Source organism: Aquarana catesbeiana, linkage group LG05 (genome assembly GCF_042186555.1).
Source record: "Aquarana catesbeiana isolate 2022-GZ linkage group LG05, ASM4218655v1, whole genome shotgun sequence".
Classification (NCBI taxonomy): domain Eukaryota; kingdom Metazoa; phylum Chordata; class Amphibia; order Anura; family Ranidae; genus Aquarana; species Aquarana catesbeiana.
This window is the reverse complement of record NC_133328.1, coordinates 138941256-138967900: the sequence shown is the minus strand read 5'-3', so window position 1 is coordinate 138967900 and position 26645 is coordinate 138941256. Positions and strand designations below refer to the sequence as shown.

General features: G+C 39.1%; 1 protein-coding gene across 4 annotated transcripts in view; it reads left to right on the top strand.

The window, feature by feature from the left end:
• ZNF385D (zinc finger protein 385D) overlaps positions 1-26645 on the top strand; it is a 613920-nt gene that overhangs the window by 149155 nt on the left and 438120 nt on the right. For 2 of the 4 annotated variants that reach the window (XM_073630229.1, XM_073630230.1), the window contains exon 2: positions 25211-25353. In XM_073630229.1, coding sequence (XP_073486330.1) covers positions 25211-25353 — 143 coding nt within the window. Of the gene's footprint in view, positions 1-7040; positions 7809-25185; positions 25354-26645 lie in introns of those variants that run through there. The other 2 variants (XM_073630231.1, XM_073630228.1) reach the window with 2 other exon arrangements.

Genomic DNA, 26645 nt, shown 5'->3' with positions numbered 1-26645 from the left:
AGCTGGGCTGTTAGTAATTTCATTTTAAATCTCTAGCAAAATGGAAAATGTTATAAAAAAAAGGTCTTCTTGTAATAAATCTAATGTACTGAGGTGGTTGATGCTTTTATAGGAACCATGCAGAAGAATGTTATTGTAGTTCATCATTAATGGCCGACCTTTTAATTAACAAGTGCACATATAAAATAAATAACAGTTTATAATAATGAAAATGGTGAACATGCTCGTATCTAGCTGTTTATTAAGAAAAGGAATGAAACCTTTATATTTTGTTAGTTGTGATTACTTGTCAGTGTGTTTTTGCATGCGATCATATCTATATTGAAATAATTATGGTCATATTTTTTTTATGGAGCTCACATAATAACGCATGCCTGCATGTAGGAAACAAATAACTGTTATAATTTCATCGATGATATCACTCTTTTGATGTTTATTCCACTAATCTGATCTCTGCGTAGGCTCAATAATGGTGAAACATGTCAATGGGGTATGATCACAGGCAGGAACTACCAGTAAGCCATTCTAGTGCAATAAACATAAATTAAGTCACATTATCAGTATGTTTACTTTTTTAAACAATTGCTTTGGATGCAAGCAGAGCTGAGTTTTTGAGGCCAGGCACCTGGTTCACTGCAGACTGGAGAGGCATACTGGGGTTTTGACCAGCTCAGGTCTTTATGGCCTTCAATAGTGTTATAATTACATGTTAAAATAAATATTTTTTTAGCTCCCTTCCATTGATCCCTCTTTAATGTGACAGTGTTGGGGCCTAGTGATTAGAAGTTAGGTCTGAGCGCTGAGGTATGGAAGGAGGACAAATGTTCCCCCATATCTGGAATCATTTTAATGAGTATCAGCGGGTCAGGAGGCAACCATGTCACAAATACTGTCACTATGGAATTGATTTAGTCAAATCCAATCAGCCAATCAGCTTCTAACGTCAGCTTGTTTGACAAAAACCCTGGAAGCTGATTGGTTTCTATGCAGAGCTGCACCATATTTTTTACTCTCCAGTTTTAGTTAACTACTCAACAACCAGACGCCATCGTTATATGGCAGCAGGTTGGCACTTCTGCGCGAATCACTGTAGCTGTACGGCGGCTGGCACAGGCACAGTTGTGGGCGGGTGCACACTGCCGGTGGCGTGCTGCATGCTGTGGGAGCATGCCCGCGGGTCAAGCGGACTTGGTATCTGTCTGCCGGCGACCCGCGACCCGCGATCACCTAGTACAGAGGCAGAACGGGGATCTGTCTTTTTAAACAAGGCGAATCCCTGTTCTGACAGGGGACATGACAGAGATCTACTGTTCCCAGTCATTAGGAACAGTGATCTCTGTCATGTCCCTGGCAGCCCGTCCCCCCTACAGTTAGAACACACCTAGGGAACACAGTTAACCATTTGATTGCCCCCTAGTATTAGCCCCTTCCCTGCCAGTGTCATTTATACATTGATTAGTGCATTTTTATAGCACTGATCAATGTAATAATGTCACTGGTCTCCAGAAAGTGGAATTTGGGATCAAATTTGTCCACCGCAATGTTGCAGTCCAACTAAAAATCACAGCTCGCCACCATTACTAGTAAAAACAATAAAAAAAAATTAAAGTTCCTAAATATATCCCGTAGTTTGTAGACATAATAACTTTTGCGCAAACCAATCAATATACACCTATTTCGATTTTTTTTTTTTACCAAAAATATGTAGAAGAATATATATCGGCCTAAACTAATGAATAATTTTTTTAAATATTTTTTTGGGATATGTATTATATGCAAATTGACGCTCTTTGTTTGGTTATAGCGCAAAAAATACCACCAAAGGAAAGCTCTATAAGTGGGAAAAAAAGAACCTCAATTTTGTTTGGGTACAGTGTCGCACGACCTCGCAGTTATCAGTTAAAGCGACGCAGTGCCGTATCACAAAAAATGGCCTGGTCATTAAAGGGGCAAATCCTTCCGGGGCTGAGGTGGTTAATCAACCCCTGTCTCTATCAACAGAAAGCAGAACAAACCTTTATTGCTACCAGCATTTTCAACTTTTTATTTAGAAGCTAAGATTCCAGACATTTATATTGTGCCAATTGTATTTGGTTTCTGGCAAGATGAACCACAGGCTGCCTTGTAATGTCTCTTGGGGGAACTAATTATAAGATATCTCTAACAGAATATAAAGCTTTGCCCAATTGCAACACCAGTACAAAACTTAATGGTAGCATCATATGAATTTTAATAGAATAAGGCAGCTCCATAAACATGACTACTTCATTTTGGTGAAAAAATCTATGATACAGAGTAGTATTGGGGATTTTACCACTGAAGTCTCTTTTAAGGTTTTTTAAATTCCAACTTTTACCTTTTTCTTAGAAAAACAAAAACAAAAAAGTTTCCTGGACAATTCCTGATGTTAGAAATGTTTTTAAAAAATGCAGATTCCTATCAGCTGGTATTTGTATTGAAGCTTGCAAGTTGTTTTTTTCTTTAATTCTTTATTTATATACAAAAATATAAAATAACAACATCACTATATATCCAGAGAATTACCAGACAGCACACAGAAAAAAAAAACTACAAAGAAATGTATACAATTTACAAATTTAAATCCCGCTTATCTAAATATTAACAATTACTGCCTATGGCTCTTTACTATAATGTATAACTACTATTCTTCTCAACTAATTTACCTTAAATTATCAAACCCTACTAAGATAGAGATATGTGCTTATTATTCACTGTTTTCCCTTCTTCTCTTTCCCTCTTTAAAAGAACCCTACCACCATCCCTCTATGGTCATGTTAATCACCTATCCGCCTAAGTATTACCTTTCTATCCTAAAGGGGACCAATCTTTATACGATAAGTATGGAGCTCAAATTCTCCCATATTTCTCTCCCTGTTCTTTCATTGTCATCATAAGGTCTTCCATTTCCTGGATTTTTCTTAATTGTAGCCATCCATTTATCTTTAGTCGGCACAACTGGGCTCTTCCAAAGTGCAGAAATACATGTTTTGGCAGCCGTTAAAAGATATCGTAACAATGAGTTTTTATATCTCTTATTAGATAAGGGTGTATCATGAAGTAAATACGCTACCTTCTTCCTCTCAAGAGACACACCTGTTATCTCTTTAACTGAATGTCCAATCATATCCTAGAAGTTATTCAACTGCGGACATTCCCAGAAAATGGGAAATAGGGTGCCCTCTGATTACCAACAGCGCCAACAGACATCTGAGGAAAAGTGATGGCGTTTGATACCATCTTGTAAGGAGTTTGTAACCCCCTTCTTGATATTTGCTCATCATAGATGACTTATGTGCAAATAATAAAATTCTATCTTTTTGAGTTTGAGTGAAGTTGGTTTGTAAATCCCTTTCCCATTGTTGAAAGAAAGATCCTGTGGAACATTAGCCCTTATTAACAAGGAGTACGAATGAGATAGTAAATGTCTCATTGACTTTCCGTCAAGGCAGATCCGTTCAAACGTGGTCAGATCTCTTATATCAGAAAACCTCTCCGGTATTTTATAGACATATGCACCTAGCTGAGCACAGCGAAGGAAGTCCAAACTGTTGGAGAAATTGCTTACTATTTCATTACTTGTCATCAGCCGATTTTCTTGAATTAAATGCAACAAACGGGAGGACCCCTAAAAATAGGCATATCAAATTTAGGATCATTCAGTTCCAGTTGAAAGGATGGATTACCCAAAATTGGAATTAGGGGCCCGGGAAAGGTGAAAGGTTTGTATGTTTGAAAACAGACCTTGCAACCTTAAGGGTGGCTCCAGCCAAAGGATGTTGACTGGCATCTATCGATGTGACACCTCCTGGAAGCCAAGGAAGTTATACTAATGGTATGCCCACGGTTGCCTATTCTAGATGTAGAAAAACATGTTAACGTGAATAAATCCAACAATTTGCTGAGTAGCTCAGACCCTTTAAACAGTGGCTCTGGACTACAGCAGTACACAAAATGAATTAGCTACAGCACAAATACACATTATCTTAACTAATGATTCTGCATTTTTTTTGGAATTATACTGGTCCACTGCAAGCCCCCAACCCCCACCCCCCTCCTGCTCCCTAACCAAAGGATGCAGGTTTCTAGCAGTTTAACGTCTGCTCCATAGCCATAATATTCAAACAATATAAGGGAAGCTGCTCTCCATTATATAAACCTTCTATATGAGGTACACTGAAGGTACCACTTGCTCCTCTGCCCTCTATTACGATTAACTGTTTCTCTTTTATTTGTGTGAAGATTATTGTTTTTTTTTTTGGATGTTTGTTATCCCTGATCAATATTATGAAAACTAGGGAGTCAAATTTTTTGGATACTTTGTTCCCTTCTGTACAGAAATATTTCCCTGCTTTCTATTGTATTTTACTGAGACTGTGATCCACAATTTACCAGCTAGCTTCTTTCAAGACACAAAGAAGAAAGTTATGCACAAATCAGCAAGAGTGACACCAACAATTAGCCAGTCAACAACAGGGAAGGATATTGCTTGACCTGTTGCAAAGGTTTACTAATGTAAAACTTTCAAGAGCTTCTTTCCCCAGCAACGCTATCAGGGGGTTACAGCTGCATTCACATAAAAATTCTGAATTGTTTCTAGGAACAATTACCCCATATTCCATATATAGTCAGTAGACCTGAAGCAAGTATAATTATTATCAATTCAGCAGGGAATTTGTTACTAGAGCATGTTGGAATGTAATGCATTTTTCTTTATTATGAAATTGGTTATAATGTTCAGTCCTTAGGGGACAATTAACAAGGTTCTATGCTTAAAAATAAAATTACATTGTTGTATTAAGGAAATCCTATGCAGAAGTGTAACCCCTCCACAGCTCTTCCTTTTGTAAACCCGGCATTTGTTGTAGTCAGTCTAGTCATCAAAGACCCTGCTTCCTCATAACTGGCAAATTCCTGTTCCTGAATGGTACAGCTAGCATCTGAGGCTGAATTAATTGGGCATTGATTGGTTAAAAGAGAAGTATGGGATTTTTTAAAATCATACTTACCTAGCTGGATGCAGCATCTGTCCAATGCTGCATCTGTCCCCAACCAACTCTAATGCCCTATACACATGATAGCATTTTCCGACAACAAAACCGTGGATTTTTTTCTGAAGGATGTTGGCTCAAACTTGTCTTGCATACACACGGTCACACAAATGTTGTTGGAAATTCCGAACGTCAAGAATGCGGTGACGTACAACACGTACGACGAGTCAAGAAAAATGAAGTTCAATAGCCAGTGCAGCTCTTCTGCTTGATTACGAGCATGTGTGGAATTTTGTGCATCGGAAGTGTGTACACACGCTCTGAATTTCTGACAACAAGTTTTGTTGTCGGAAAATTTGAGAACCACCTCTCAAACAGTTGTTCGAGGAAATTCCGACAGCAAATGTCCGATGAAGCCTACACACGGTCGAAATTTCCGACAATTAGCTCACATCGAACATTTGTTGTAAATTCCAATCGTGTGTATGCAGCACAACACTGATAACCGTGCGATCAAACACCATTGATTTCTCAGTTCTCACAGCTCCCTGAGCAGAGAGCGGGTTACTGTTAGTCACCTGCTCTGTGCTCTGTCCTCCCGCACTCACTGGAGCACTGGAATGTGGAGGGGGCAGAAGGGGACGACTCAGGCTCGTAGCAGCTCGCTGACAGGCATGTGGACAGATTCCCACCATATGGTCCCTATCTTTCCTGAACCTGAACCAGCTCTGTGACATCAGCTGACAGTGGGCTTCAGCTCGCTGTCTGCTGAAAATGGGTCACAGGAGTGCAGAGCCGCACAGCCACATAAAATGTCCTCTGCCTAAAAGCCCTAATAACTCACATCTGGATAGCAGATTTGGCTTTTTGGCTTTTTTTTTCAAAGCAGATTTGGATGCACATAGAAATTTTTAATTTTTTATTTATTTTTTAATGAAAATAAGCTTTATATGAAGAGCACCTTTAGGTATTTTTTAATAATAATTTCACCTTTTCTACCTCGTTGCAGACATATCATCTTTCTAGATAAACCATAATGCATCAATACAATTTATGGCCATGAATGTCCTTTGTGAAAATGTGTATACTAGTAAAATGTTGTTTTCGTCCATATTTCAAATAATATTTTGAATGCTAAAATGTTTTCCATAAAAAAAACCTTTCCCAAAACTAAAGTGGAACTTGTAATCTGATTAAATAAACTTCAGGATCTCGCTGAACACCTATTTATTTAAGTCTGACTTAGTCAATGCAAACGTGTCTGGGAGCTGCATGACATTTCTTCAGATTGAAATCGAATATGCTCAGCATCCTTCCCAGAAAATCTCACTGATATAAAGCAATACATTCTAAACTCTATTTGAACTCTTCTCATTTTATCTAATGCTTAAGTTCAGAATAACAGGATTGCATTTTCTTTTATAAGCATATTTCTTTAACAAAAAGGCAATTACTTTGTGTAACGCATAGCAAAAGTTTGCTTGGGCACTAGGTAGAAAATTTAAAAAGATACATTTGCTATCCATATTCACCTGCACATTTGCACAATATGGTCCAATATTTTCTAGCTGATCTCCAGACAAAAAGCTAAATACACCGATGAAATGCATACTTGATAGCTGTTTTACCTGCCAAAGGATTTGTATTTCTGTCTATCCAGTCCTAAGATTTCTACAGCTTGTCTGCTCCTTTAGAACTTAATTTTTAATGTTTTATAATCTATTTCCTATGTAGCCCCCTGTTCCCAAAAATGGGGCTATATTGTAAATTTAGTTTTTGGCTGAGCTGTAAACAGCTCAGGTTGATTGTACATAGTTTATTGATTCTGTCCTAAATTTGACTGTGTTGTGCATTTACCACTGTTGCCAGTAGGTGTCACTGGTACCACAGGACAGTATGAGAATAACAACTTACAATAGTTAAGTTTTAATGAATATTCTTTTTCCAGATACAGCCCAGTAGGAGGTTCCTGCCACTGTGCATTTTGGGAGGGGGTATTTATGGGACAGACGCTATGTGCTTTAATCAGTTCTTCCCTCGTGGCCCTCCAGGCCGGAGGCTATGTCGCTGCAAGCTGTGCAAGTAGGCTCAGAAGCCTGTCTGGGACCTACTAGTCCTGAGGTGGTCCTTATGCTGCCTTGCCTGTTTGGAAGAAGCCGAGCCAAGCTGAGGAAATCCAGGGGAGGACCCTTGCTGGAGAGAACCAGGATGAAGGCTGGTCTCTCAGAAGGGCCTGGTGACTTACTTGGAGGACGCACCTACATCTAACCTATCCTCACAGTACTGCCGGATTGGCTTAAAGGTTCTGGTACTGTGACGCTGTTCTACAATCCAATCAAGGTAATACATTCCTGCCTGCTAAGTTTGTGAGAGAGACTTATCCAGGCATCCGTTGGCTGCTAAGTCTGTGAGAGAGGCTTATCCAAACATCTTACTGGTTGCTAGGTCTGTGTGAGAGAGAGGCCTACCCAGATATTCAAGATCTGCTAGAAGAAAGCTGTGTTTTGTCCTTTAATCTAAGGAGTCTGTAAGTGATCTACTACAAAATGGTATCTGCAACCTCCCCTCAACCTCGTTCTTCATTAAAGCATTGAAAACTGCCTAAAGTGACTGGCATCCACATTTGTTCTAACTCCTCATTATAGCCATGGACTCAGCCCTGGGGTGAATGCAAGTCCGCTCCCTGTATCTGGAGGTACCCTCTTTGCTTACAGTACACCCAGGGGGGTGCTACACCTATATAAACCAATAAGTAAGATATCCAAACACTAGCGCCTCTTCTTGATCTCCTGCATTTAGGTGAGTAAAAAGGGCATTTCATTTTTTTGATTTGTTAGATGGGTTGGGGGAGGGGGGCCATAACATAACCTAGAGATCAGTTTTAATTTACAGCTGCGGAACTAATGTGTTACTACAACATTACTGTTTCTTTTTAACAGTATAAATGATAACAAAAAGCAGATACAGTTAACAGCTCACCCTTTATATATCTACTACAGAATGATGTGTTTTGCCTGCAGCTCTCTAATCAGTAATGCAATAGTGTCCTGTATCTCCTGCTGCTGGAAAAAAACGATTCCTGAGGTGACAATCATTACAGTGTAGTTTTACTACTAAGTCTGCTCATTAGTACATTAAGGTTTCTACACTTTCAACTAACTATGGTTGATAATCTATGGGTTACTCAGTTCAGATACATTAAGTATGAGATTTGCATGTTGGCTGTTCACAATAGACTGCATAAAACTAAGCACTTCTAATGCATTATATTGTGGTGCAATTTACCTTAATTATTACTTTAAGAAAACAGCAAAAGTTAAAAAAAAAGTATTTTTTTTTAATTATTTAATATAAAGTCAATCCTTGCAACCCTCTGTCACTTGTTTTTATTACTTTGTTGATATTGTAGAGATTTGCCTTCTTTATTTGTCCTAGTGACTGACTGTGATGGAAAATCCATAATTTTGCCACCAATAAGGGCAGAGAAGAAATCATCCAATCAAAACACTTAGTTACAATTGTCTAAGAGGGTATTTCTCTCACTTTGGAGATATGTACTTTCTTCTATTTCTGTCCACAGAACAGTAAGTAAAGGGAAGTTCCCTATTCTCCTAATGGGACATAGATGACAGAAAAAAAATAGTTTCATAGTTGGTAACCTTGAATAAAGACACCAGTCCATCCAGTTCAACCTGTCTTAGTGTGTGTGTTTGTTTATTGCTTGTTTATTTATTGTTACCATTTCAAATATCCTTGTATACTGAATTTGCTAAAATGCCCATCTAAAAGTTTTTTAAAAACATCAACACTTCTCGCTGACACCACCAACTGTGGAAGGCAGTTCCACATCCTTACCACCTTAACAGTAAAGAACCCCTTACGCAGTTTAAGATTATCTAACTGCTTCTCATCCAACTTCATTGATTGGCCATATGTCTTCTTAAAGGAGAATGATGGCCAAATCTCTTTTGGCCAAACTTCTCCTGTGGGTCACAGGAGTGCACTTAGTTCTGCAGTCCTGTGACCTTAGTGGAAAGTGGGATAAAGTCTGCTGTCGACTGATGTCTTAGAGCCGGTCCAGGCTCTGCAGAGATCCCAGCAATAATGTCAGGATCTACCCTGACCGGCAGATGGCCCAACCTCTCAACTTGATGCTGAGAGCCTGAGCCAGCCACTCCTGCCACCTCCACAGTCCAATGATCCAGTGAGCACTGGAGAGGCAGAGCACAGAGTTGGTGACTGGCAGTCACCGCTCTCTGCTCAGAGCGGAGGGGAGAACTGCGCCATCAGTGGTCTTTGATCACTTAGTTCTCAGTGAAGAGCAAGTGGGGGACAGATGCAGCATTGGATCAATGCTGCATCCACCTACGTCAGTATGTATTCCTTATTTTTTGTGATTCCGTACTTCTCTTTTAAGACCTGAGACTTAGTAGTTTTCCTCCCGTGGTAGAAAATGGAAAGAGGTTTTTATTAATTTCCTACGCTATCCGGAAAAAAAATTGTTTTGGCTTTAGATGTACGCTATATTACCAAAAATATTGGGACCCCTGTCTTTACACTCACATGAACATTAAAGGCACCCCATTCCTAGTCTATAGGGTTCGGTATTGAGTTGGCCCACCCTTTGCAGCTATAACAGCTTCAACTCTTCTGGGAAGGCTGTCCACAAGGTTTAAGAGTGTGTCTATGGGAACGTTTTTCTATTCTTTCAGAAGTGCATTTGTGAGGTCAGGTATTGATGTGGACAAGAAGGCCTGGCTCGCAGTCTCCACTCTAATTCATTCCAAAGGTGTTCTATCACGTTGAGATCAGGACTCTGTGCATGCCAGTTAAGTTTCTCCACCCCAAACTCGCTCATCCATGTCTTTATGGACCATGCTTTGTGCACTGGTCCAAATCATTTGGTGGCGGGGAGGATTATGGTGTGGGGTTGTTTTTTAGGGGTTGGGCTTGGCCCCTTAGTTCCAGTGAAGGGAACTCTCAAGGTGTCAGCATACCAAGACATTTTGGACAATTTCATGCTCCCAACTTTGTGGGAACAGTTTGGGGATGGCTCCTTTCTGTTCTAAACTGACTGCGCACTAGTGCACAAAGCAAGGTTCAGTGCACAAAGCAAGGTCCATAAAGACGTGGATGAGCAAATTTGGGGTGGAGGAACTTGACTGGCCTGCACGGAGTCCTTGACCCGATAGAACAGCTTTCCTAGTAATGCAATGCCCACCGGCTTCCATATACACTCCTGACACATTAACCATACATCCAGGGAGCTCTTTCACTTATACCACCTTAAGAGCATGTCAAACTGGCTAAAAAATGGTGTCTGACATTATCTCTGACTGGGTTTTAATACTTTTGCAAAAATAAATTTAAAGAGAGGTTCATATTTCCCCTTATTTTATTATATGATACTGAAGTGTATGGTCTTCCTGGGGCACTTCAAAAGCCCATTTTGTGCTTGTTTGTTTCTTTGAGTGGTCATATGTGTGGGCAATCTTCACATGTCCTTACTTAGTGTGAAGGGTTTTTTTTATTTTTGTTCTGCTGTATGTATAACGTTGATGCTGTGGAGAGAGAGAACAAAAATGCAACGTCAATAAGACATTCGTTTACAGGATAAAATGTTCCCCAACAGCTAACAAAGAAGATAAAAATGGTAATTGTCTGCATTTATTGACTTCAGCTGCTCCTCATTTAAAATACCCTGCTTTTGAATTAGACCGAAGTTCTTTATTTGAAGACAGAACCTATGCAGGTTCATCATCTCTTTGTCAGCATGTACATAATACTTGTACAGGCTGGTACTGTAATAACAATGAGAATGGAAACTAAGTGCTAATATTATATTGCATATTGTTTAAATATGCTGCATAGCAGACTGTGAAATTGGTTATTATGATTGCTAATGGATATTCAAATGAATGTTCGCTAAAATACTGATGTTTACAAAATAATTGTGCCATAGTGTGATTTATTTTCATCGCTCCCTACAAGATGTTCATTTTGATGAATTAATATATTATAGGCCAGCATATTGCATTAGGGGACTGTCAACAAACTTGTTGTCAATGAAAACAGACACTTGAGGAGATTGTTTTCACCGCAATGATATTTACAATAGCTGTGTCTGAGATCAAACAAGTGCTTCTCAAGGCTCACTTGGCAATGTTCTCTCTGGGCTATTGAATGTAATATTCTGTTTTGGAAAAGCTATTACTTTGAATGTATAATGAGCATTTGTTTATTATTTGTGCTTATGACAGTTAGTTTGGAAAAATTCACTTAATAGAAGTCAACGCCATTCAAAAACTAATATTTTTGTTTTGCGCATGTAATATGAGGTTGAATCACCTGTAAACTTGTAATATTCCTCAAAGACACCAGTAGTAGGTTTTCCCCTTCCTCTGTGGCCAAAATGATGACATTCCCCATCCACAACTGGAACCCCTAATTATTGTTATATGAGGTGTGTCTAAATGTTTGGTGAATGGTCCAATATCTCAATGGCAGCATAGGCCAGGTGCGCACGCATGCACATGGCTATCCAGAGACATGTCAAGAAGAGCCACCTAGCTTGGAGTACATGTGACCATCAGGGTAAGCCTGCTGCGGGCAGTCGAACATAGTCAATGTGGGGAGGTAGGGTCACAGTGCAGTGGAGCAATGAAGTTCTGCTATAAATTGGAGAAAACGGCAACAGAGACACATGAAATGTTGGTGCAAGTGTACGGGATGGAAGTCATGAGCAAAAAATGTGTTTGTGACTGGTTCAAATGCTTTTGTGATGGGATGGAAACTAATGAGGATGAGCCACATTCGGGTCAGCCATCAACAAGCAGAACCCATGCTGAGATGATCGAGCGAGTACGAAAAATGCTGACACTGACTATATGATTGATGGCGGAGGAATTGAGCATTAGCAAGGATGCGGTGCGCACCATCATCTGCAAAGATTTGGGTAAGGGGAAGATCTGTTCCTGGTTTGTACCACACAAGCTGACAGATGAACAGAAAGCAAAGTGGATGGAAACCTCTGGCGATTCCATTACCGTGTGTGACCAGTATTCATCCTTTCTGTATGATTCATGTGCACCAATTCTTGGCTCAGAGCGGTGTACCTGTTCTCGATCATCCACTGCACTCCCCTGATCTGCGGACTTCTTTCTGTTTCCCCGCCTGCAGAGCTCCAAGAAAGGAGCATGGTTTGCGGATGTGGCTGCAATCCAAGAATGTATGACAGAGGTTCTGCGACCGATTCCTAAAGAGGCCTTTCCTGACAGTTTCTAGAAGCTTTATGAACGTTGTTAAAATTGTGTTGTGAGAGATGGTGATTATCTTGAAGGCCAATAAAGATAATTTGTTTGTATCTTCTGTTTTGTTTGTTTTCTAATACCATTCACCAAACTTTTTAGACATACCTCATATTCATGACAAAAAAGTCATCAAGTTGTGAAAGCATCCTTCAACTTTGTAAAAGCCATGAAAGATGGGAGGATATGTAAATGATGGCCCAGAGATTTCAGTATTGGAGCTCTGAAAGAGATCTTAAAAGGTGTGTTAGAAGGCGGCAAGTGATTTTATGGCAGCAACCAGGGAAAATATAAATATGGGTTTGGTTGGTATCACTAATTCCTGAGCTTGAATATTTGCAGAAGATATTGCTGATCTGTGAAGAATAATTATATTGGAATTTTTTGTTTTCATTATGGTTTGTATGATAATCTGCGGAGTAGACAAACCTGCATGCATATAATAATTGGGAGAAGAAAAAAAGTGTTTGTTAATTCAATTATTTGTAAATTAACTCATCACCCTTCTTATTTTAACAGTAACCTCACTCTGTCTTCCATTTTGGATTTGTATTCTAGTCCATAGCATTGTGCTATTGAAACCTTTAATAGAGTAGCAGAGTTTATTTTATCCTCAGTAAAACTAAATAGTGTCACACCCTCCCAAAGTCCCACTTGACCTAAGGAGGCACATAGCAGTGATGTGGGTTCCTTGTTCCAAACCCAACATTGACACACAGTGAAGCCAGAATTAAAAAAGGGTCTTGATTATGTATGCATGAAGGGATAACCCCTTCATGAGCAGAGAATAATAAATCCTAGAAGCCCAGGTCAACTTTAAGAAGCTTCAGTAGGCATCTGTTAACATGAAAAAACTAATGACTAATTGGCCTACCCTAATAATTATTTTTTTAGGAGCACATTATGTTAGGAAAGACCAAAATAAAAGGGGAGTGGGGATAGGACCCAAGGTGTCCTTACCTTCAGTGAAGGAAAAGGAACAAACTGCGGTTTAACCTGATATAACTTTATTAGAACAATTAGTAGAAAAACATTTTAATCATTGAAAGGAAAGCATAAACAATAGGAGATTGTATAAGGTAAAAACTGACAACGTTGTCACTTAAAAACGCATGCCCATGAGCTCAGCCATATCCCAGCCATCCACACATGTCAATCATCTCAAGTCATTAAGTGTGACTTAATATATAATGCTTACAATACAGTATGTTTAGGCGAGGTGAGTTCCGGGAAACCTTGGTAGCACAAGTCGGTACCCGTATTGTGCTTAACCATGGACCTCCAGACTCCCTATATGCCTATAGAGTTGCTGCATTAAGTCTTTACAATGTTAAAGAAAGCATTGGTTATCTCAGACAAATAAATGCAATTCTGGCTAGAAAGTATTCCTGATAGTGATAGTGAACAGGACAGGTTTGATTTCTGGATGTAGCACTGTCAATCATAGAGATAATATTTATTAAAAAAAAAAAAAATGCAGCACGCTGTGATGCAAGCATGCGACTTGAGTCAAGGAGAAACAATAGATCCACAACAAGCCTGTTAGTCATTCAGCACCATGTTTCCATGAAACATTAAAGATAGCACCGCATATAGATCGGATAGGAAAATATAGTCAGCTGAGTCAAAATGCAGAGCCTCCCAAAAAAAAAAAAATTTTTTTTAAAGTTCAGGCTGTGATTGCTTGCTGGATATACCAGTTGAAAAGACCTCAATAGCAGTGACAAGGTGGTGAATCCAGAGTCCTTTGCAGGGGTCCACAGGTGTGCAGGATGCGAATCTCTATATTCCTAGTCCTGGTGACACGCACAGGATGTTATACACTCTAAACCAGCATGGGGCCGCCTGGCCATTTACTTCCAGTTTCCGGTTGTTTGTGGATTTCCAGTTTGCGGAGCTAGGATGAGGGCTAAGGAGTGATGAAAAGCCCAAGTTGGCTATCAGCAGAGGGCATGTTTCACCCACTTGTGACGTGGGTTTCTTCAGGGTGAAGTGTTTGCATGGACAGAATCCTTTTATAGGCAGAGTGACACTCAGTGAGTTACTTCCTGTTACATCACTTCCTGCCTAGACATGGTTAACCCCATAGGGGAATTCAGACAGCTGTAAGGAAAAAGTGTTTTTACACCGCTGCCATCTTGTGGCAGTATATGACTATTGCAGTTCATAGTATATAATCATTGATGTATAAGGTAAAATCGCCATTCACAAGTTGACATTATATGCTTTTAATCACATCTATTAAATTCAATAGTAGTTGTATTAAGATGTGAATGTAAAGCTAAATACAGATAGATACATTTATACAAACTGAGGCTTAGTATAATATTTTGACAATCGATCAATTCAGTGGAGATCAACTTATGGAGTCAGGAATACCTGTAAATTCAGCTCAGTGTTTAATCCATTTGGCGCGAGCGTCCCCAGCCGAAAAATCCACTCCTTTTCTTTTTGAAGTAGTATCAGGTCAAAGTCACCTCTTCTTACTGGAAGTTTTAAGGCATAGAACCCCTTAATTTTGAGTCCGTTTGTTTCCCTATTGTGATATTTTGAAAAGTGTTCTCCTATGGGGGTATCGTCATCTGGGGAATGAATGCTTGAGAGATGTTCCCCTATACGGACCTTTAAAGGACGCTTTGTTTTGCCTATATACAGTTTATGACAGGAACATTCCAGCATATACAGTACTCGTGTAGTATTGCAGTTAATGAAATGTTTAATTTGATACACCTTTCTTCCTGTTGCATCTGTAAATGAGTCAGGTCTATATACAAATCTGCAAATATGGCATTTTCCACAAGCATACATCCCTCGCAATGGAGGCAGGTCCGTGAGCCAATTGTGTGGATTGGGTCTGGTATATTCAGATCTGACGAGTTCATCAGTCAGATTTTTGGCTCTTCTTGCTACCATGAAGGGTTTAGGGCCAACTATAGAAGCCATCTGGGGAGCTCGAATCTTTACGTGCCAATGTTTAGTCAAGATCGTTCGCACATCTTCCCACTGTGTACCAAACGTGGTGATGATTTTCACTTGATCAGAAAGGCTCTTGTTGGCATCTTGGTCATTCTTTGGTATTAGCAGTTCTTTCCGGTCAATTGCAGATGCTCATTTTCTTGAGTTCTTTAAAGATCTATGCGGGTAACCCCTTTCTCTAAATCTTTTATAGAGTTGCTTTGATTCAGCCTGATAGTCTTGATCCAGTGAGCAGTTGCGTCTTATTCTCAGAAACTGCCCTGTTGGTATACCTCTGACCAAGGACTTAGGATGATGGCTGGTTGCCTCAAGAAGGGTGTTTGCTGCTGTTGCTTTATGAAATGTTTTCGTGGACAGATGGTCTCCATCAACCCTTATTAGGAGGTCCATAAAAGAAATTTTGTTAAAGTCGTAGGTAAATGTTAGGCGCATATTACGGCTGTTTTCGTTCAGTTCGCTCAAAAACCCTTCAAGGGATTCGACAGACCCCTGCCAAAGCAGGAGGACATCATCGATAAATCTTACCCACAATTTGGCATGGTCTAGATAAGATTCAGAGCAATAAACAACTTCCTCTTCCCAATAACCAAGATGTAAACATGCGTAGGAAGGTGCCCAAGGGGCCCCCATAGAGGTGCCTTGTATTTGTCTATAATAGACCCCTAGGAATTCAAAGCAGTTGTTAGTCAGGGCAAACTGCAGCATCTCAAGGATGAACTCATTCTGAGGTCCCATACGTGGAAATTTCTGGTCAAGAAAGTGTGCCACTGGTGCCAAGCCCCATGCATGGGGTATAGATGTATAAAGAGACTCTACATCAATGCCTACCAGGAGAGTTCCAGGAGATACGGTTACCTCTTCAATTTTTGCTAATACATCAAGGGTATCTCTAATGTATGAGGGAAACTCAAAGACCATTTATTTCAGTAGGGCATCTAGGTATCTTCCAATTTTCTCCAGAGGACCCTTCACCGCTGAAACGATTGGCCTGCCTGGTGGGTTCGTCAGGGATTTATGGACTTTAGGAATGATGTAGATTGTAGGGGTATTAAACTCCTTCACTTTCAGATACTCATACTCATTCCGAGACGAGAAGAGGTCGGCTTCCTGTGCAAACATAAGTTTAAAATTCAGTTCATTGATTATAGAGGTAAAGGGGTTAGCAGGAAGTTTTTCATAGGTGGATCGGTCATTTAACTGTCTTTTTATCTCATTTTCATAGTATTCTGTTGAAAGCAATACCACATTGCCCCCTTTGTCACTTTTCTTTATCACCAAATTTGGTGCCTCCTTCAGCTCTCGTAAGGCCCGGCATTGTTCAGGATCCAGGTTGTCTTTTCTTCCTCTTTGCCAATTCACCTTAGTAAGGTCATCTTGAACCAGGTCTAAGAAGACCCCCAACCATCTATTTTTTCAGAAAGGGGGCATTTTTGTTGATTTTATAAGTAGATTGGCGTCTCGTTTCAATGGGCTAGAGGGAGTAGGGATGGATTGGTCATCATCCTTACTTTCCATTAATAAGGAGGTAAGTATATCTAGATCTTCATCATCTTGGGATTCAGTTGGGGGGTTTTCATCTTCGTCTTGGGTAGGTCTTTGATGTAACTGTCTGATAGACTTTTCGTAAAAACAAAGTGATGTCTTTATATACCTCAAACGTGTTCATTGACCCAGTAGGTGAATAAGAGAGTCCTTTTTCAAGCAATTTTCTATGCCTTTCTTCTAATTTAAAGTCTGAGAGGTTGATAATAGTCTTGGAGTGTTGATCAGGATGAGGGTTTAAGGAAGTGATGTCTGATGATAGTGGGGAGATTATTTCTGTCATTTCTGCTGGCTCCGGGTGTTGGCCCTGGTCGTTTCTCCTCTGTCCCCAGCACTCTTGTATTTTCCTTTTCCTCTTCCTCTTGTTCCTCTTGTGGGCTTTAGGATCCCTTTGGTAGCAGTTGTCGCTTCCAAAGGTGAGCGTTCTTCTCCTAAAAAACCAACCATTCTTTCTGTATCTTCGTCGCTTTGGTGTTCCTCTGGTTGAGGAGCGTGACCATTGTCGGCCTTTTCTTGAGGTGCTTCTACCCCTAATCTTAGTCAGATCAAAGATTTCTCCCTTGGCCCAATCGTCTAGATCCCTTTGAAATTTAGATTGTTTAGTGTGTCTTAAATTTTTTTGTGTTTTAATAACTTCTTTTTTCAAAATTTCATTTTGTTTTTCAAATTCCAGTTGGTCCTTGAAGGGTTCAAGATGTTGTAGACTAGCCACAATTTGTAATTGTAGCTCAGAAGCCTGTAGTGTTTCCTCCTCCACTATGAGTTTCATTACGGACAGACCATGATCAATACATTCCTGCTTCCATTTAGTTAGAAAACGTTCATTATGTAGATGTTCTGCTGGAATGACATGCTCACGTAACCCTCGAGGAATTAAACCTTTAGCAATATAGGATTCTAGAGATAGAATGTCCCATTTCCTATTTAGTTGTTTTATTGTAAGCTTTTTATGTAGTTTAAATACATTTTTTTATTGATTCATCAGCAGAGGGAGTGGCTTCTTCCCCTCTGTCGCTGAAAGTGAGTCTGATTTCCTCCTCTATGTCATCTCCAATTACAAACGCCATCAGTGTGCAAGTATCTATCTGAGCAGTTACACTTACAGCAGTAATAAATGCAATCCTATTGTAAGGCTTTCTAATGTCAAATAACACTTCCTGCCTCAGGAATGGTCCAAAAGACTACAAAGGCATACAGATCGTAATAAAAAAAACGCAATGGGTGGGGTCCTGATGACCAGTATCAGTGGTCAATTCAGGTAACAGGTAACCTAATAGGGTGGTGTTCCTTGTCAGGACAGGAGAAGTAGTCAAAATAAAAGGGGAGTGAGGATAGGACCCAAGGTGTCCTTACCTTCAGTGAAGGAAAAGGAACAAACTGCAGTTCAGGATCCAGGTTGTCTTTTCTTCCTCTTTGCCAATTCACCTTAGTAAGGTCATCTTGAACCAGGTCTAAGAAGACCCCCAACCATCTATTTTTTCAGAAAGGGGGCATTTTTGTTGATTTTATAAGTAGATTGGCGTCTCGTTTCAATGGGCTAGAGGGAGTAGGGATGGATTGGTCATCATCCTTACTTTCCATTAATAAGGAGGTAAGTATATCTAGATCTTCATCATCTTGGGATTCAGTTGGGGGGTTTTCATCTTCGTCTTGGGTAGGTCTTTGATGTAACTGTCTGATAGACTTTTCGTAAAAACAAAGTGATGTCTTTATATACCTCAAACGTGTTCATTGACCCAGTAGGTGAATAAGAGAGTCCTTTTTCAAGCAATTTTCTATGCCTTTCTTCTAATTTAAAGTCTGAGAGGTTGATAATAGTCTTGGAGTGTTGATCAGGATGAGGGTTTAAGGTAGTGATGTCTGATGATAGTGGGGAGATTATTTCTGTCATTTCTGCTGGCTCCGGGTATTGGCCCTGGTCGTTTCTCCTCTGTCCCCAGCACTCTTGTATTTTCCTTTTCCTCTTCCTCTTGTTCCTCTTGTGGGCTTTAGGATCCCTTTGGTAGCAGTTGTCGCTTCCAAAGGTGAGCGTTCTTCTCCTAAAAAACCAACCATTCTTTCTGTATCTTCGTCGCTTTGGTGTTCCTCTGGTTGAGGAGCGTGACCATTGTCGGCCTTTTCTTGAGGTGCTTCTACCCCTAATCTTAGTCAGATCAAAGATTTCTCCCTTGGCCCAATCGTCTAGATCCCTTTGAAATTTAGATTGTTTAGTGTGTCTTAAATTTTTTTGTGTTTTAATAACTTCTTTTTTCAAAATTTCATTTTGTTTTTCAAATTCCAGTTGGTCCTTGAAGGGTTCAAGATGTTGTAGACTAGCCACAATTTGTAATTGTAGCTCAGAAGCCTGTAGTGTTTCCTCCTCCACTATGAGTTTCATTACGGACAGACCATGATCAATACATTCCTGCTTCCATTTAGTTAGAAAACGTTCATTATGTAGATGTTCTGCTGGAATGACATGCTCACGTAACCCTCGAGGAATTAAACCTTTAGCAATATAGGATTCTAGAGATAGAATGTCCCATTTCCTATTTAGTTGTTTTATTGTAAGCTTTTTATGTAGTTTAAATACATTTTTTTATTGATTCATCAGCAGAGGGAGTGGCTTCTTCCCCTCTGTCGCTGAAAGTGAGTCTGATTTCCTCCTCTATGTCATCTCCAATTACAAACGCCATCAGTGTGCAAGTATCTATCTGAGCAGTTACACTTACAGCAGTAATAAATGCAATCCTATTGTAAGGCTTTCTAATGTCAAATAACACTTCCTGCCTCAGGAATGGTCCAAAAGACTACAAAGGTATACAGATCGTAATAAAAAAAACGCAATGGGTGGGGTCCTGATGACCAGTATCAGTGGTCAATTCAGGTAACAGGTAACCTAATAGGGTGGTGTTCCTTGTCAGGACAGGAGAAGTAGTCAAAATAAAAGGGGAGTGAGGATAGGACCCAAGGTGTCCTTACCTTCATTGAAGGAAAAGGAACAAACTGCAGTTTAACCTGATATAACTTTATTAGAACAATTAGTAGAAAAACATTTTAATCATTGAAAGGAAAGCATAAACAATAGGAGATTGCATAAGGTAAAAACTGACAACGTTGTCACTTAAAAACACATGCCCATGAGCTCAGCCATATCCAATCTAATATCATCTAAACAGTGAGTCTCTTTTCAACTGGTATATCCAGCAAGCAATCACAGCCTGAACTTTTTAGAATTTTTTTTTTTTTTTACAGAGGCTCTGTATTTTGACTCAGCTGACTATATTTTCCTATCCAATCTATATGCGGTGCTATCCTTAATGTTTCATGGAAACATGGTGCTGAATGACTAACAGGCTTGTTGTGGATCTATTGTTTCTCCTTGACTCAAGTCGCATGCTTGCATCACAGCGTGCTGCATTTTTTTTTTTTAATATATATTATCTCTATGATTGACAGTGCTACATCCAGAAATCAAACCTGTCCTGTTCACTAACTATAGGTTTCCCGGAACTCACCTTGCCTAAACATATGTAAGCATTATATATTAAGTCACACTTAATGACGTGAGATGATTGACACGTGTGGATGACTGGGATATGGCTGAGCTCATGGGCATGCGTTTTTAAGTGACAACGTTGTCAGTTTTTACCTTATGCAATCTCCTATTGTTTATGCTTTCCTTTCAATGATTAAAATGTTTTTCTTCTAATTGTTCTAATAAAGTTAGATCAGGTTAAACTGCAGTTTGTTCCTTTTCCTTCACTGAAGGTAAGGACACCTTGGGTCCTATCCCCACTCCCCTTTTATTTTGACTACTTCTCCTGTTCTGACAAGGAACACCACCCTATTAGGTGAGCCGGTAACCTGTTACCTGAATTGACCACCGATACTGGTCATCAGGACCCTGCCCATTGCGTGTTTTTTTTATTACGATCTGTATGTTAGGAAAGACCCTGCTGATGTTTTTTTTTTAATATTACCAGTAGACAAATTGACACCATGTTTAAAAGTTACATTTTGGCTACTGTACACTGTAGATTTTTATGGCAACAGCTTTTTAAATAATTTATTTTTGTATGCACTGCAATCTTTCCTAACATTGTACTTTTGTCTCAGTGCACAGCATGGAGCGCAGTGCCATCTGTAAACAAACCTCTTCATCCTACATATGATCACCATGATTGTTAGCCTGAGTCTTCTGACTGTCAGTGAACTTAGAACATGAACAGGTTCACACTGCAAGTTCACAAGTGGAACATAGATTTAAGTTCTCGTGGTATGGGGAGCTATACTTAAAAGCAATAATCTACAGTGGGGATGGTCAATTCAAGTTATTTAATATAGAGGACCTCAAGTACAGCCTCTGATATTACCAAGGGGCATACATGATGTTTAGTGCATGTAATGCTATAGAAAACAGACAGAGGCTGGAAATACTACAGTAGATGGTCATAGACTGCGAGCATGATACAGGAGATGGTCAAAAATTGCAGAAATGCTAAAGGTGTAATTCGAGCTTTGGAGACATGCTGCAGGAGATTGCCAGGAACTTGGGCCATGTTACAAGAGACTGCTAGAGATCATTTCCATTACACTTCCTATGCAATTCAGTGTCTCCTACAGCACCCTTTTAGCTGCATTCACATGGGTAAATAGGTGCATATGGCATATTCCAGCCGCAAGAATACACTGATTCTTGCTGTAGGACTCTGTTTTATGCACCTAATAAAAAAATGTGTATGTAGCCTAGACCATTACTAGTGCCATATTTGATATTCATTAGCAATCTAACATACAGTAAGAGGTCAACGAATAAAAGGCAAAAATGAAGCACAGACAGAACAGAAAAAAAGTAAGAACATATGAATGATATAAGCCAAATGATTTAGTAGAAACCAGTTTATTTACTTTTTTCTTACATTATTCCTGGACAATCACACAGACAAGCAAAACACTACTAAGCTTCTGGGGCCCAATGAAAGCACAATAAGTACGGGAAAAGGTATTTGATCCCCTACTGATTTTGTACGTTTGCCAATCGACAAAGAAATGATCAGTCTATCATTTTATTTGTAGGTTTATTTTAACAGTGAGAGACAGTATAACAACAGAAGTATCCAGAAAAACGTATTTCAAAAAGTTATAAATTGATTTGCATTTGAATGCTTTGGGGGTGTTTTTCTGAGATGGGCACAGGACAACTTCACCACATCAAAAAGACTATGGACGGGCCCTGTACCATCAAATCTTGGGGGAGAACCTCCTTCCCTCAGCCAGGGTATTGAAAATGGGTTGTGGATGGGTATTCCAGCATGACAATGACCCAAAGCACACAGCCAAAGCAACAAAGGAGGTGTGCTCAAGAAGATGCACATTGAGACCCTGAAGTGGCCTAGCCAGTCTCCAGACCTTAATCCTATAGAAAATATGTGAAGGGAGCTGAAGGTTCAAGTTACCAAACATCAGACTCAAACCCTAATGACTTGGAGAGGATCTGCAAAGAGGAGTGGGACAAAATCCCTCCTGAGATGTGTGCAAACCTGGTGGCCAACTACAAGAAACGTCTGACCTCTGTGATTGCCAACAAGGGTTTTGCCACCAAGTACTAAGTCATGTTTTGCGAAGAGGTCAAATACTTGTTTCACTCATTAAAATGCAAATCAATTTATAACGTTTTTGAAATGCGTTTTCCTGGATTTTTTGTTGTTATTCTGTCTCTCACTGTTAAAATAAACCTACCATTAAAATTATAGAGTTATCATTTCTTTGTCAGTGTGCAAATGTACAAAATCAGCAGGGGATCAAATACTTTTTTCCCTCACTGTACCATAGGGCATCATGCAGCCTTCAAATCTACAATTTCTGATTGTCTGGTGGTTCATTTATTTTCTCTCATTATCATAATCTTTCTTTATAATGTTTTCTATTATTAATCCTTAGGGTAGCCATAAGCTTAAACTATGCTAAGTATAAAAGGATGAAACATTAGTTGCTTTTTGTTTTCTTATTTGTTAGTACGCAAATGGGCTTATTCCATAATGTTAAAGTGTACTGTATGCAGTGCAGTAACCATCACAACCAATCAACATTCATGTTTGAGTTCTTGTCCTCAACATGAAATCTAACAAAATGCTATGGATGTACTGTATCTTTCACATGAAAGTAAAATATAGAAAACCATCAGCGCTACGCTAAAGGTAATAGGAGCCCTAAATCTATTGAAGTCTATATAATCATAGGTAATGCTTACAATCTAAACAGACAACATGTAAGTCCATGAGGAGCTCTGCAATGTTCAATATTTTGCTCATGACTCTAGCCCTTTTCCTGGACTTATAGCATACACCTGAGTTATTTTTTCCTCTAGCCTCTAATAGCATAGTTTCTTATAGCATAAAGTACTAGTTTATATAGCACTAGTCTCTTATAGCATAAAATCCTGTGCAAACGAACGTTGTATCTTAACAGGCTGCTAACTCTTAGCATTCCAGTAACACATAGATCCTAAAAGTTAATATATGGTTCTAAAGCCAAACATCAGATCAATAATATTTCCTATTTTAGCAAGTATGTTGCTAGAATGAATTGCTTCCACCTGCAATGGGACTAGAATATTATATCATAAAAAAAAAGTGTTGATGTTTGCAAGATCTAAATTTAAGATATAAGGCACAGAGTGCTTAGAGAGCAAATCCAGGCTACAGTCTAATTAACTCTGTATTACATCCAACACATATGATTGCAACTGTACTAAAGGAGACTGTATTTTTTATCTTATATCCCTGTAGGAATAACATTTTTTCTGGTCTTTCCAGGGACCCTTGATGAGTCTATGGACTCCATAGTGCAAGAAGAAGTGAGAAAATTAAGAGTCTTTGGGTGGTGAAAAAAAATGTAGTGGTGGTCAATGTGCACAAGAAAGAGGGTCAGAGGTGCTGTAAGAAATGTGGTGGGGTATTGGTGCATATATTGTAGGCAGGACAGAATGTGAGCAGAATGTGCTTGGATGTAACATTTCACTGTGAACTAGATGTGGGACACAGGACAATGTGGTCAGGGTCAGGAACAACCTGCAAAGGTTTTAATTACAAGAAAGGCTGAATTTTTTGAAAACTTTTGGAAGGCATAACAGTGACCAAATGTATTTCAACTTTGTACCTAAATGCTTGTCTGTGATTCCACTTTAATTGTCCATTCTGATTAGTGTAACATCTGTGGGAAAACAAATAAATACATTTTACATAACCTTCATGAAAAGTTGCAATTTTCAATAAATCCCTGCTTCCCAAAATTGTTTGAGAAAATGTATTGTCTGCAAAGGAAGCTGCAAAATAAAAAAAATATATATTAGGTTACATATTATCCACTCGGCAACACCAAAGATGAATATACAACAGACATGAAACACAAATAAATGCACTGGAAGATTAATATTGTGCAATCTTACAAACTTTAATACCAGTTCTGATGAATAAGTCAGAACTAACAACAGAAAATTGATGTCATGCAAATTTTGACTGGATATTTTTTTTTTGTCCTAGAAACAAAATAATTCTGTGCATGGTTCTCCAGGGAGAATGAAGTACATTTCTCATTTCTCATTTATAATTTGTATTACTCTTTTTTTGTCTTAGCTTTCTATACAATTCTATATAAAAAGATGACAAGTAGGAAAACAGAAAAAAGAAGGTGAAGTTTGACAAGCCAAAAAGGAGTCCAACAAAGGAAGGGTGTTACAAAGAGAAAAAAGGGGCCTGGGCAATAAGAGTGAACAGTAGTAAAATAAAGATTTCTTTGGTACCCAGGCCTGTTTCCAAGACATGTGCACCTTGATGAGAAGTGTCCACTTGGAGAAACCAGAGAGTCTAATATGTTCTACCATATGTAAGAAAAAAACACTCTCCAGAAGTATTAGCTGTTTAAGATGGAAGGGCCAACAACAGCCTGGAAAAACCCACATTCTGGGGCACTGCCCTTCCATTTGCAATCAAGGGGCATGCCAGATCTCTGTAGGAAGACCACTGTTTCCACACAGAAAGCAATGGTATTTTTCGGCATCATGCTGACAGATAAGACTTTGCACACCTTTTGTTTTGGTGCACGTGTAAGAGACATGTGTATTCTTACTTACATTTTGTTTTTCATATGTGTATTTCTTGTAGATCTATGCCATAATCCAACATTAAACTTTGTCTTTTATGCAGAAGCTTCCTATAAAGACTAGTCTCTACTGATCTCTATTCTTGTGCATGGTGACTGGTTTTGTCTCCACCTCTCTGAACGCTTTCTGCATGCAGCCCAAAAAAATCACATAGCTATAAAAAATGAATAAATTGTAAATATGAGTGTATTATGCCAAATAAAAGATTATGCCTTCTTTTCTGTTGTTTCTAGGTGGTACGTGCCAGAGCCCAGCTCTTTCTGCGCTGCTTCGTCCTCCAATCCCAAACTTACAACCTCCACTGGACCTAAAACAACTCCTTCCATTTTCTTTGGACAGTACAGCGGCAATTAATCTCTTTCCAAACCTGACTGCAGTAAGTATATGATTTTTATTGAGAAGCTGAAAATGAATGAAAGAATGAACAATAGTTGTTTTTTAAACATCATGGAACTGTGCTATTGTTACTAATGAAAATGTTAAATTGGTATTGCAGTTAACGCATCCTTTTATATTACAAAATAATACAAATGGGTGTCATTTATTTACATAGCTCAATGAAAGCACACACACTTTCTATCTATCTATCTATCTATCTATCTATCTATCTATCTATCTATCTATCTATCTATCTATCTATCTATCTATCTATCTATCTATCTATCTATCTATCTATCTATCTATCTATCTATCTATCTATCTATCTATCTATCTATCTATCTATCTATCTATTCTATACAGTTACACAGCATTCTCTATAAAATAACCGAACAATTGCAATAACATGGTATTTCAAAGTTTACAATTAAATGACAACTGTCAGAATTCTAGTCACAAACCCTTTTCTGGCAATAATAACACTGAGCTATAATGATTAATGTTCTCTTTAGGCTGAAATGTTGGTGTAATAAATTATTGATTTTCTACTTCCTATCTAATATCATGTGCCTGCAGATGCCTATCTCATAACAGATCAGCTCTGTACATGTGCAGACTGCATGCACAAAAGAGAGTTAAAGCTCAGATGTTAGAACCTTTTCTAGTTAACCCTTCACTTGCCATTACCTACAAGAAGCCTGATTTTTTACTTAGTATGGTTTATTTAAAATTGTTTGTAATTAATTACACCATTTACACTTTTATCACTTATAAAATATTTGGAACACCACCCTGAAATATAGCTAAATAATAGAACTTGTGAGTATCACCTGGCTTTGGTGGAGAGCACTAAAGTATTAGCACATCGCGCAACTGCACAGGAAGCCATTGCCACTATTTAGATAAGCCTAGTACACGCAGGCCGAATGTTGGGCAGAATCCACTGGTCCAATAGAAACCAGCCGACATTTTGACTGTTTGTACGACAGCCAATGGCTGTAACACCGACCAGAGTATTCTGGCGAGGGGGACATCCCCCTGTCAGAACACAATAGCATAGAAAGGGAGACCGCTGTACTAACATTGGATTGTTAGTACAGCGAGTCCAACCTGACCTGTCAGGTTTTTTTTGTTCAACCCAGTAGCGTGTACAAGGCTTTAGTCACTAACCTGTAGCAAGCATGCAACCAATAGATTTAGAGCATCTGCTATGACTAAGGCTTCTGCCAAAATGTGTCAGCGCTATTGTTTTATTGTAAAACACAGGGGATAGTGGTGCTGTCATTGTTT